This window comes from Pholis gunnellus (genome assembly GCF_910591455.1).
Source record: "Pholis gunnellus genome assembly, chromosome: 15".
Classification (NCBI taxonomy): domain Eukaryota; kingdom Metazoa; phylum Chordata; class Actinopteri; order Perciformes; family Pholidae; genus Pholis; species Pholis gunnellus.
In genome coordinates this window covers 19,352,538-19,366,805 of record NC_136542.1, presented here as the reverse complement: position 1 = coordinate 19,366,805, position 14,268 = coordinate 19,352,538, and the positions used below count along the sequence as shown (strand labels likewise).

Genomic DNA, 14,268 nt, shown 5'->3' with positions numbered 1-14,268 from the left:
TTTGTGTCTTCTTTGTTATTCGCTGCTGGCTCTTTGTGTTTTGCGTATCTCTGCTGGGGCTGTGACCTCTGACGACCACATTCTGCCCATGAAGCATCCGGGAGATGAAATTGTGTCATCTGCAGAGTGTTCGAGTGATGACGAAGATCTGGAGGAGTGTGAAACTAGCCATGCAGGTGGGCTAGGTTAGTTTGCATTTGCTTGCTTTTTATGTGCTTTCACTCATCTGCACCCGAGGATCACAGTATCCTCAAAGCATCATACCCCCATGGTTAAACAAAGTGTAACTTCATGAAACAGCCAATGTAGTAACAGTACACATAGCTGCACTACACATTACCCAATACAAGGAGAGCTGAGTTATGAAATGCAAAGTTCAAATTTAAATTGCAAAAGAAAGATTGAACTGATGTATCAGTCACAGAGAGAGTTTGTTCAGTTTCATTCACTAACCCAGAGAGCCGTTCATAGCATGAGCTACACTTGCACATGGGGTCTTCTGAAGCGGTTAACATGGTCACTAATATGCATACAAATTCTGCCTGCTGAGAGGAATAATAAGGGTTCGTACATGACATCACAAATGTGCACAATTTGTATGAGGGTGAATCATGTTCTCTGCACTGATGCTGCAAAATATATCCCATCATGCTTGAGTCCACTGCTCCTGCCATTCACTGCTCTACTGATTTCATTTTGATACAACAGTCCTTCATTTTCAATTTATTTTCAGCTAAAATGCAAAGTGTTGTATAGACTACAGTGATGTTTTATTTTCATTTTCATTTTTCCATTTTGGCTTACTTTGGTACATGTACTAGAGAACAGATATCATTGAATTTCTGTGTATTCTGTCATTTTTTCCTTTTTTTGGGTCATACATTTGCTTTCAGGTGTACTCGTTATTCTGTCTTTTTTGTATCTAAATATTAGAAATTCTGAAATGTCTAAGCCTTGTGATAGCTTAGGGAATTAGTTTGAAAGAATTTGGGAATTTCCGTATTTAAGTGACATCAATTTAGTAGGATACAGCAAACAGTCATGTGGACACTTCCATACTGAATAATCAGACTGTCACACACCTTTCTGAAGGTTTTTAGTTTGAGCATGTTCATAACATAATGTTTCTGTATAGTTATAGCCCATTTAAAATAATTCAACATAACCTCTCAACTATAGTGCTTATTTAAATGCTCTCATAAGTAATTCAATTCATGATATCCACCCAGACAGCAAACAGAATGCCTTTAACGAGCTGCTGTTGGGTTTAAATGGCATGTAAGCTTCAGTTGACGTTGGGAATAAAGACGAGCTGTCCCAGTCCTGTAAAAACGTTCCTGTTACAGTACATTCACATACTCAACTCCTCTGCTACCTACAGATGTACAGGCCTCCCACTGACAAACGTGCTTAAAATACATCATCATTGAAACCATTATATATATTTTTAATATTATCATTATTATTATTAACCAAACAATCAGACTTGTTTCTCAATAATATCTGAAATCGATCAAGAAATCAAGGTGAGCTATTTTGCAAATAAAAATCTGGGGAAAAATCAGATAGATTTGAAGTCAAATACCTAATGGTAACATTGAAAAGCATGATTGGTGAGGATTTCAGTGTTTTTCTCCCTTTTGAAGGTCATTCCCAATTTGTTTCAAAGAGTATGTGAAAGGTTGAGGTGTACATGGGTGTAACGCTCTAGTATGTAGTCTGAGATTCACGAGAATTTGTGAAGAAAGACAAAGACAGGGCCCCAGTCATCCAATCATGTGTTTACACAGAAATTCACATCATTCTAACCCTAACATCACTTTGACGTTGACTGCATGCTTTTATTTTGAATTTCCTTTGTTGTATTATTTTGGGAGTAAATGCTATTTCCTGTTTTGTTATGTCTATTCTAAATTGTGTTATCGAGACATCATTCTCGTCTATTCGCCAATCATCCCAAAAACATGCAGTTGTATTTTGGCCTCATCATGTGTGGCATGATGTTTTGGTGGGTGATAATTGTTTCTGCATATATATTCGGGGGTTCCAGGTGGCTTTTAATGAAAACATCCCTATTTCAATTTTCAAAGCAAATAAAAAGGCAAAAAAATAAATCTTTTTTTACCATCAACTTTTTCATCTTTAACAAGAACAGTTACTTGTGTAACCGACAGCAGTTGCTTTTTGGATACTGTTGCACCCTCTTAAATCTTCCAGTGTCCTTCCTCTGCCAACTCCCTCCTATTGCTACACTGCATTTGAACCTATTTTAGTGCGGATGGCTTAAAAACATTTTTTTTTTGCCACAAGTTCTAGTATTTTCCACTTTAATATTTCTCTGCAGGGTGACCTTTTATCATTTCTTTGCATGTTTTTTGATTGATCCTTGACTCCATGCCCCCATATTTAGACTAACTTGGTTGCTTTGTCTACATTTGTGTTTAAATTGGAAACCATATGAATATCTTACCCCGTCTTTATTTTGTCAGTGTTGCTGTTGTGTGTCTGCTTTATCTGGAGAAGTTATTTCTCTGTTGTAAATCTGTTGTGTTCACCTTTCCTTTTAATTAATTTCATAAGATGGCAATTAGGGAGGGTTCTTGATTACCTAATAGTGTAAACTGTTAGATATTTTCTGACCAAGTGAACAGGTTTGATATTTTTTCTTGGAGACCATAGATTCTGACTCATACAATATGAGAATGGTACAAAAACACCCCATGGCCAATGATAAATAATACATTTGTTCCTATTAATGTCCAGGTTAAAATCTTAAAGCTGCAAGTGTCACTCAAATACAACGTGGCAAATAAAAGGTGGGATAGTGTCTAGACAAGCTCTTAGACCTTTCTTGATCAAAACGTGCTTCTCACAAGTCAGAACTATAGCTGGTTTAGATTATGTCCTCACTAAACCAGCTAATTCTTAGCACATGCACAATTCTTAAAGATGTCTGACCACACTGACTCGGCAAAAACTAGGAAAACTCCTCAGAAGTGTGCAATGCAGGCGTCATGTGGTCAGATTTCCTCCAAACAGCTGTTCTGAGCGAGAACGAGGGCGAGAGCGAGAGCGAGAGCTGTATGCAGCATGCACATTGTTAGAGACAATGGTTAATAACATTAAATAGAGATTAGTTAAATGAAAGGAACAGTGTGTTAGATGTAGTGGCATCCAGGAAGGAGTTGCACCACCAGTGTATGTAGTTGCAGCCAACTGAATACCCCTCTGCTCCTCCCTCCCTTTCAAAGCGTGAGAACTACGGTGGCCTTCAGGTAGGGTTAGATATCTTTAGGATTGTATTACTACTAGAGGCTACTCTGATCAACACTCTCTTCTTCTTCATGAATAAATAGTTGCTTTTAAAAACATATAGAATTTCAAAAACAAGTAAATTCAGAACAGGAATATAATTGATTTACAATTAAGATGTAAAAATATAGTTTCTAGAGCAGCAACAGTCATGTGTACAACAGCAAAGTCACTATATCAAGTTATTAATATCGCACTGGAAACAAAATGTCAATAAATTAAATATCATTTCTGAGTGAAGTTTATAAAGAATGAAGAACACCGACATCTATCAGTATCAGTCTGTCCTCCTGTCCTCTGTCCTCTCTCCTCTATATTCTGTCCTCCTTTCCTCTGTCCTATGTCCTCCTGTCCTATGTCCTCTGTCCTCCTGCGTCCTCCTGTCCTCCTGTCCTCTGTTCTTTTGTTCTCCTGTCCTCCTGCCCTCCTTTTCTCTGTCCTCCTGTCCTCCTGTCCTCTATACTCTGTCCCCCTGCCCTCAGTCCTCTGCCCTCCTGTCCTCTGTCCTCCTGCCCTCCTTTTCTCTGTCCTATGTCCTCTGTCCTCCTGCCCTCCTTTTCTCTGTCCTATGTCCTATGTCCTCTGCCCTCCTTTCCTCTGTCCTCCTGCCCTCCGTCCTCCTGCCCTCCGTCCTCCTGCCCTCTGTCCTCCTGCCCCCTGTCCTCTGTCCTCTGTTCTTCTGTTCTCCTGTCCTCCTGCCCTCCTTTCCTCTGTCCTCCTGCCCTCCGTCCTCCTGCCCTCCATCCTCCTGCCCTCTGTCCTCTGTCCTCCTGTCCTCCTGTCCTCTTGTCCACATGTCCTCTGTTCTTCTGTTCTCCTGCCCTCCTTTCCTCTGTCCTCCTGCCCTCCTTTTCTCTGTCTTATGTCCTATGTCCTCTGTCCTCCTGCCCTCCTTTTCTCTGTCCTATGTCCTCTGTTCTTCTGTCCTCCTGCCCTCCTTTTCTCTGTCCTATGTCCTATGTCCTCTGTCCTCCTGCCCTCCTTTTCTCTGTCCTATGTCCTCTGTCCTCCTGCCCTCCTTTCCTCTGTCCTCCTGCCCTCCTTTTCTCTTTCCTATGTCCTCTGTCCTCTGTCCTCCTGCCCTCCTTTTCTCTGTCCTATGTCCTCTGTCCTCCTGCCCTCCTTTCCTCTGTCCTCCTGGCTGATTTGTCCTCCTGGCAGCTTTTGCTTTAGTTTGTTTGTAACAATGTGCTGTTAGTTAGCTAGCGTCCTGTGTTGGTGTAAACATAGTGGTGGTGGATGAGAGACTGAGGACAGAGCAGAGGTTTCTCATATATATTGATATGAAGTATTAATTTTGCCTATGTAAAGAGAAATGGCTTTTTCTAAGCGAAAAAAAACACAATGATTCTTAGTTGCAGGTCATTATACTAATAAAAACACTTTTATGAATATTATATTCAATTCCTGCCAGTTAAATGAATCAAACATTAAACGTTGTTAAAAGTTCCCATTAAAGCAGTTTTACCCAAATATGATAATACACAATGTATGCTTTGTGGTCACTGACTGGTGCTTTAAAAGCAGTTGGTGAACAGACCGTCTGGTCTCCATATATTTTCCTTTGAGCATAGACTATGAAATCAGACATGCCATCTTATGGAATTCCTCTCCGATTCTATTTTTACCGACATGGCAAAACCATGTGGGTTGCATTAGGCAAAGTATTGAATCATAAGTCAAAATGCACTTTGGGGTTAAAGCTGGTATCCGTAATATTTTGTGGTCAAGCTTTTATACATCCTTGGAAGTGGTGGAGTCTAGGTTTGTTTGTTTGAACCTGAGTCCGACCGCTGATGCTTTCACACTGGATAACTGTTGTTCTGATGGTACATTTACGTTTTCCTCAACACACGAATGTGAGGAAACGTCGGCCCCTGTTTCGGCATATGTGAATGGTCAGAGCAATGTGTGCTCAATTTACCCCACCGTCCAATACATGTAAATCAAATACCTCTTTTTCACTTCCTGCCATGGGCAAAAGTAATGTGCAGTGTCAAGTTGTACTTAGTGAGTATTAGCAACAACACACAACTAAATAAAAAACTATATTGCAAACCCCTTATGATTTGAACTCAAAGCTTGAGGAGAAACATCGGAGAAACCAGCACCGATTTAAGAAATAATCCAACCTAAAAACCCAGTGTTGACAACTCTCCTCCTATGAAGGTAGCTAGCAGCACTAGCGCTATGAACCCCGAGAAAGTCGTCAAGTAACCAACACTGAGAGTTCATCCCCTCAAGTCTTCCTTCAATGCAACTCCCCCAAAAATGATCATTATGAAGGTAACCAAACAACATGGCTGCTGGTAGTACTCACAGCTGTTAAACTAGCAGCTGGTGGAATCGTATATATCTCTTATAACGGTCCTGCGACAGCCACCAGATATTTTTCTTTTTTTGGAGCTTTTGATTTAGAGAAACAAATAGAACTACACTTTCTAAAAGACATTACCAGTGGTGACCGTAGGCCGGTACAGTCTGGTACTCCTTACCATTAAAAGATTCAGTGTTGTATATATATATATATACCTGAAAGAGGGGACAGCAGCTACCTGCCAAAACCCACAAACAACAACCCGTCACCATCTAACCAACTAAACACATCTGCTAACGTTAGGTCAACATACAGATGGTTACCTCCATAAATCAGGTGATATTCTCAGCTTGTTTCCACACGCATTACAGTGTGTTTCACCATCATGAACATTGTAAGATAGGGCATTTGGGCTGCATTCATGTAGTTTCGCAATAATTGCACAAATGAGTTCCCGTGTGTTTATGTCCAGCACAGATCTGCAGCTTTTTATTTGCTGCCTTTCCTAAACTGTTTAGTTGGCCAACTGGTGCAAACGTCAACTTCTGCTGCAGCTGTCTGATATCTACTGCTGTGGGTTTTTGGCAGGCAGTCGTTTCTTGCAAAAATCTCCCAAGTAAACTTACGAAATAAGACGTGAAGTTTCATGATGTTCAGTTTTATTCCAACAACATGACAGCAGGTCAAATAGATGTGACTTCAGTAACTCTGCTTCCTTCAATTGTATCTATTAAAACTGTTTAGGCTGCAGCTGTGGGTGGGAGGAGAACAATATGAAGCGATGAAGGTCGGGGTAGTAGTAGCGGCAAGAATCCTAGACATTACGTACGCTAGCTTTAAATGCCAGTGTGAAAGCATCCATGGACCTACCGTGTAAACTGCTAATGAGAAATATTGATGAGCTCGTCAACATGTTAGTATGCTCATTCAACAAACTCAAAGGCTTAAGTCCACCAGTATCTAATTGCATTAGTTGGAACAAGCTTTGCTTTGACTACAAGTTTTCACACAAACTGCAGCTTCCACTTGGATGACAACATGCACAATGTCATGGGTATCAGCTTTAAGCTTTTTCTTTTGACTCTTTATCATACTTGAATCCCGAATAAATTGCATTTCATATACAGTACATCACAAAATTTTGAGTGTTCTGTGGTTTTATTTTGTCCCTCTTCCCCAATGCTATTAGTTAATCTTGAGCTGTGTCCCAATTGCATACTACACTCTAGTACCCAGTTTTCTGTTTTTTTGGGGGTGGGGTGGGGGGGGGGGGTGTTCACGTTGGAAAAGTGGCAAAATGATGTATACTCAAACATGTCAGTTTGCATACAGAATTCACTTGATGTTGAGTGTGGTGATGCACATGGCAATGCAACGCACAACAGAAATAGAGAAGAATTGGCTGTAGCTTTACAAAGTTGCACTTTGACTGACGTCTGTCTGCACACATGTTGTTTCATGAGTATCACATATGGTTTCTTGTCAGTACAAACTTTATTCACTATTCATTAATAGTAAGGGATTGGGACACAGTGTCCGTCTCCTATTTTTCTAACATTGGTCAGTCTTACCTGCTCCCAGTTTGCTGTGTTGTTTCTTTTCTACTTTCCCTAAATGCAACTTACTTCAAGCATGCATCAACATCCTGCAGTACAACTAAAACAAAACCAAAGAATAATAATAGCCCATCCTCAGCCAGTACCGTCTCTCTCTGATGTACACCCAGAATGCACGGCGGGTTCATGTTTAAAGACTAACACTACGGATAGATTTGTCATCAAGAAACACATGAGAGAGGAGCTCGTCCTCCAGTCGAGTGCCTCTCTCAACAGTGTCTGTTTTATATTGTGTGCATCTGGTTGTAGTGTGTGCAATATTTTGGCTTTGTTCTTTCATCTTAACATTTTTCATTTGACAGTTTTAACTGGTCATATTTTTTGTATTTATCCAATTGATCACTGCCATTTTGGTTCTGATTATGGTTTTTGGCTTATTATGTATGTTTGGTTTGTTTTATTGTCAATCAGATAATATTTAAATCACAGTGTGGAATATTTCTTGATATAATTAGACTTTTCTTTTTATTTGGAACTACTTCAGGGACTAACTTGTGTGTTTTATTTCCTACAGAATGCTTTCCTGGCAAATATTTAATTAAAAGAGGAAAGTTAAAAATCGATCAACTCAACTTCATGCATTTTTTTAAACGTATACAAAAGCCCACAAATTAGTAGGTGGAGCAGTTCCCGATCCTCTTCTCACATATCTTCCATTTGTCTGATTTTCTAAAAATCTATTTTGACAAATCAAATTAATCTTTGTGGAATAATATTTTGACTGTAAGACAAAAAACAAATGAATTGCATGGCTAAGAAGTTGCAGTTTAGGGTTTGTCAGACTTGTCAGTGTTAGAGTTCTTCTGTTCTTTTCTGTAGATGGGCATGTATATTGCTCATTGTTTGTATATCCCCATCCCTTCCTTACAGCCAAAAGCTCTAATGCCGCCCGACCGCTTCGTACTGCCTTTACATGGACATGGCAACTGACTTACACTGTCACCCTCATCACCCTCATATCCTATGTAGTATGTTCATAGGTCCCACCCCCTCTTCACCTTCTCCCTTGTCTTTAGAGATATTAAAGTATAATGTCATCCATCCATTCTACATGAAAGATCAAATTACAATTAAAGCAAAAACTGTAACATGAATAGATTTTAGATACTATTGAAGTCTATTGCAATGAAAAAAATGTAGATACACATTTTTTGTAAAAAAAAAATACAAACAAATTATTTACCAGGAAAAAACAAAACATAAAAAACAGAATTATGGTGTTTATTTTTTATGTTATGTGTTGTGGATGTATGTGTTGTTGCCTCCCTGTACCGTCGTGTTTAAGATAGAACACAATCTACAATGGATAAAAATGATCTTTAACGGTACCAAGTGGCTATCCAACATTCTTACACAACTTTTCCTTTGTAAAATCTTTTCTTCATGCCTAAATCATGTGGGCAATTTGTTGATGTAAGTTGACAATACACAGTATGTATGTTTACACTCTCTTTGAATTGTTTTTTTCAAGATGCAGTCTGTAAGATATGAATAGTGGAGCATCTCAACATTTGTATTCTTGTGTACCTCACACGAAAAGCAAAGTGACTAATTAACGTGCTAGGTGCTACATGTAGCAATTACACATCACTGAATTATTTAAAGCTCAAGGAACCACCAATCCTTTGAAAAAGGTCGGTGCTAAAAGTTGTAAACTGGTGTCTGAGTGGAGAGTTCCATCATATGGATTACTCCTCCTCACCGGGCTTCTGAAGCTATTCGATTTCTGTGCGTTGAGCTAGTTTCTCTACTATTCAGCCACATTTCTCTTCCATATATTCCAAATAAAAAAGATAGACCAACTCAAAAATCCTATGTTATCACATGGTACACTGTGATTTAATTGGATCAAATCATATGACATAGGTTGACCCACTATTCATCATTGAGTAATACTACATTTACTTTCACCTACCTACTACAGCATCTATTAAAAGGTTTCAGAAAGCTTACGGACTGCATCTCCAGTCAAGTTGTGAACATTGAGAACTGAATGCATCTTTAAAAGTTTGAAATGATAGAATAAAATGGCCTTGATCTACAGAGTGTTGTGCTTGTGAATGCATATGTTGGTGTTTGTGATAGTTGGTGAGTTACTCAACAGTTTGCTTTAAGTATATGCAATGTGCATCAAAGATTCAGTATGCACATGCTTGATGGCGGCGGATAGTTTTCATGTCAATGGCACTTTGAATGTTCACTCCAATAATACCTGAGATCATATTTCCATGATGAATAAATCTAACTTTATTGCACTTTTTTCAAAAATGTGCTATTTAGCACTGAAGGTAATGCCGATAGAGAAAAAACCTTTATTTATATTTTCAGAACTAACGTTCAACACTTCATAAAGAATCTGCAATGACTGAAGCGCTATTGATAAAGCACATAGGGAAGCATACAGAGCAACGTTACTACAGTGTAATGAATGTGGTCATTTAAAGCCTTTTGTTATTGAATTGTAGTGATGGGTAACTTAGTAAGCCCAGCTCTATGTTACATCCTCTGTTTTTAACAAATACAGAAAGGACAATGAGATTTCATTGTTTAACAAGCAGCTGTATACAATTTACAGTCCACAGCAAGACAAATGGAACACTGGCAATTATTGGCAAACTATTCAATAAAAGGACTATAAATGTTATGATAATGTTGTTTATCACCTATAGGTTGAAGTTTGCCAGTTGCTAGTTGTTCAAAAGTATGAACAGATATTGTTGTATTGGGTATAGCAGTTATACTTACAGCAACTTCAGTAATAAGTCATTTCTACTAAGACTGGTCATACAGTTGAAAAAATAAAGAAAGGGTTATTTATCAAGATTGTCAAATGGAACAAGGATTCATGGATTATGGTGAGGAAATAAACACATCCCTAAAAAGCCTTATAATTAGCAAGCGTAGCAGAAAGTGATCTGGTGAACAGTACAACAAATAGAAGTCACTTAATAACGCTGTCAAATGTGTCAGATTCATACAGTGTAGATTTGAGCATTATATATTACAGTTTAACATAATTGTTCTGATTTTATATTTTACGAGTACATGTCATGACATCTTTCACTCAGGCTAGTATTTCACAAAGGGTGAGCATTCAGGTGACTTTGCTCTGCCATTGATAAAGTATACTCTTAAAGCCGTTATAGTTAAACAGCTTTTTCTTGGTTGCAGAGCTGCTTTTAAAACAAAATCAATGTCACGTGTTGAATAAAAAGCAAATAAGCCATCAAGAAGCCAGTGAAAAGGAATGGAGAAGAAACATTTGAATGTCAGCAGAATGACACTTCCATGATCAGTCTCCCTGATTTGTGACAAAAGCTTTCTACAATCCAAGCTATCTAGTCTGTTAGCGTTCCACTCTGGAATACCTTCCATGTCATTTGCACACATTTGATCCTGACCTGTTGATAGTTTGTACAAATTAGCTACTAGAAAAGATTGTACGTACAAACAAATTGACAAAACTAAAATGTACACATTTCTTGGTAGTGAACTCTAGGTCATGATATGCAAACTTTCAGATTTTTAGTTTCCACAAATGGTTTGCACATGGCAATACAGCGGTTGACTTTCTAGAATTATTTGTCATACTGTATATCATGAAAAATAGCCTGGAAGATGCGTCCAATCAGTCGTGATTAACCAGACTTCTCTTGAGAATGAAGATATCAGTAATTTGTATCCAATTCATTTCTCTCTGAATCAGTTTTTACAAACAGTTCCATCCTCACTGTTCAAGGTGGCTACAACAAACAAACTGGTTATTTGTATTTTCTCACTGAAAGGTTACTTTAAGATTGAGATAACTTTACCTCCAGAACAGCTCTGCATCTGAGAAATGTTGGTAGAACTATAATTCAAATGTTCTGTGAATAAAGCAATGGGTTTAAGATGATTGGAGAGCCTTTGCCATTTCTATTATGATAGCAATCTGCAGTTTGGATAATACATTTTATTTGATCTGGCTTACTGCAGGAAAGTCTTTTTTTAATAATATAAGTTGTACTTCTTATTTAATAAATGGGGGAATAAAGGAATGAGAAAAACTATAGTATTTTGCCTGTAACTACTCGGCTTAATACTTTTTCAGAATTCGTTTTGTATTTAGTAATGCAGTTTATCAGTTTACAGTTGAAGATTTTATTTTCCCTTCAAAGTTTTTGAAAGGATATTTAGTAAAAAACAATGATACTTAACTCTAGCAAGCACATTACATGTAATGCATATTTAACTTAACTTTTCTGGCTCATCCTCTTAAACCTTTTGCAATATATAATTTATGTCAATTTTACTTTATTTATTCTTGATTTAGCAGTTTTAAATTGATATTTAGTTCATCCAGATGAATCCCCATGCTGGCCTCTAACATGACTGCCTGTCTGTCTCCAACCCCAGGAGCTGAGTTAGTCATCCCAGTACTTCAGGATCCATTAGTGCACCCCTCTGTAGCTCCTTGTGCACCCTTCATTCCCACTCCCTCAACACACCACTCACTCCTCACCATTGTTGAGACCACCAAAGAGTCCCTGTCCAAGGCCACTGAGGCGGGGGTACCTTGCTTGTCGAACCGAGGCAGCGATGATTGTGATGATGATGGCTTGGTGATATCGGGGTATGGCTCTGGGGAAGCGTTCAAGTCTAACCTGCCCCCTACTGATGATGAAGATTTTTACACGACCTTCTCCTTGGTAACAGATAAGACCTCATCCACGTCAGGCTTTGAAGGTGGCTACAATACTCACGCACCCAAGACTTTTAGACCTAACAAACCTTCAATCCCAATCTCCAGACGCGTTAGGACTACCACTACCGCCACACTACTAACCGCCGACCAGAGCCGCACCACCGCCACCTCTGCCTCCACCGCACCCCTCAACAATGCTCCGGCCAAACAGCCGGCAAAATGAATAACCGCAAGCTAAAACCCCAGCCCGACCTAGTGTTGCTTCCATTGCCCACATCCTTTGAGGTAGACAGCACCAAGCTGAGGGGCCCATTAATAACCTCCCCAATGTTCCGTAATATACCCACAGCACTCCCCACAGAGCCGGGCGTCAGGCGAGTTCCAGGGCCCTCGGAAGTGGTCCGTGAATCTAGCAGCACCACCGGGATGGTCATCGGAATAGTGGCGGCCGCTGCCCTGTGCATCCTCATCCTTCTGTATGCCATGTATAAGTACAGGAACAGGGATGAAGGCTCCTACCAGGTGGACGAGAGCAGGAACTACATAACCAACTCAGCTGTGCAGAGCAATGGCGCTGTCATGAAGGACAAACAGCAGAGCTTGAAAGGCAGCAACAAGAAACAGAAAAATAAGGATAAGGAGTACTACGTGTGACTGTGAGACTTTTGTGAGCATGAGAGAGTGAAGAAAGAAAGCACTAACAGAACATTTACTTATCAGTTTCCTTGCGAGGAGCTATGACAAATGATGGTATAACATGGAACTTGAATAATCTTATACTGTGCTGAGTAGTTGAAATGATGATATGTACTGTAATATAAAGCACACTTACTATTGTAAGCATAACGACAAGGCTAACTAGCAACTTTAGAGACCTTACTCTTCTATCTGGTCCGAGACGTTATCAGTATAGAAATATTTCACAGCTACATCATTCTCCTAAGTGACTTTTAGAGCTATGTGATCCTTGGCATTAAACAAAAAATTGTTTTTGTAAGATTGTTAATTACAAAAGGCTCATAATCTTTACATTTTCAGCATGTAAGCAACATGTAGTGCTTAACAAGAGGGGGTCAGGCACACTGTCATTGTAAAAGTTAAAAAAGGACTCTTGATGCATCAGAGTATGATACATTTTTTATGGTTTATACATAATACAAGTGTGGTGTCTGACTTATTTTGCTTTAAGCAAAAGGGAAAAAATGACAAAAAGAACAGCAAGAAAAGACTATTTCTGTGTATGAATGATACCAAGTGAGCAAATTGCCATGGACAGATCTCCTAAAATCCGTACGCTCTGGCATCTGATTCACCACAATTCTTGTCATTGTTTGACAGACAGAGTGACTCACCTTGTGGAAAGAAGTGGCTGGTTCTCTAGGTAAAAAGCAACTGATTGTCAAATGCATGCCATCCTAATGCTACAGTAAAGTCCAGTACAGTAAAAGTCCAGTATACAGTGTTCAAATCGGACCATGTTCTCTTCGTTGATGCCAAACAATTCTTCATTATCTGATCAGAACTTAGACCCTATCCTCTTTTTGAAACCCTCAAAAATGATAAACATGGAAAAAATGATCTCTTAAAAAATCTATTATTGATGCACAGCCAGTGGTGGTTTTATCTTTTTGCAAAACTGTATGTTGGTTCGTTGCTGTTCTCATTTTCTATGGAGGAGTGAGGAGAAAGATAAATGCAGTACTAAACACTGTTAACAAATGTGTATACAGAAATAAATCAAATGTTGAAAGTGTGAATTCTATCTGCTGTCACAGTAAACTGTGTCAAAAACATAAAATTTGTTTACATATTTTATTACATGCTAGCTGTTGTACTTTGTAGGTAGAAAACTGTACATATATCACGACAGTTGTAATTTTTAGTACTTCTATTGTACAGACTGAACACATGATTTATCGACGTATTTTATGAAAGAATCTATTAACTGTTAATTTAAATGGAGAAAAAGCTGGAATGTGGAGAATCATATTGATATTTCATAAAGAATAAAATGTATTGTTAGCCTAGAGTTCTAACCTGAGATGTTTCTAAAGTTGCATGAATATTGAACTACTTGCAGTTGTCCAATGAAGGTGCCCTTCCTTCTGTATCATGGCTTTCTTGTTCTGGGTTACACTAGTGATATTTCTTTTGGAAAGAGAATAAAGTCAAAGTTATGACAAATACAGGAAGACAAAGAGGCTGTAATGGATGGGTTTTCACGGTTCAAAAGAGCTAAAATGGTGGTGGTGTGTGTATGTGGGGGGGTGGGGGTCGGGGCTGAAGTGGGACTGGTCACCTCAAATCATTGTTTTGTCACCTTTTTATCATTAGTTAAC

General features: G+C 38.8%; 1 protein-coding gene across 1 annotated transcript in view; it reads left to right on the top strand.

Annotated features, from left to right (window-relative positions):
- The window catches only part of nrxn3a (neurexin 3a), a gene marked incomplete at both ends in the record, with an annotated part of 134,836 nt that extends 122,253 nt beyond the window's left edge, over positions 1–12,583 (top strand). The window contains 2 exons of the mRNA XM_079174961.1: positions 95–185; positions 12,279–12,583. Coding sequence (XP_079031087.1) covers positions 95–185; positions 12,279–12,583 — 396 coding nt within the window. The remainder of the gene's footprint in view (positions 1–94; positions 186–12,278) is intronic.
- Between the last annotated feature and the right edge of the window lie 1,685 nt (positions 12,584–14,268).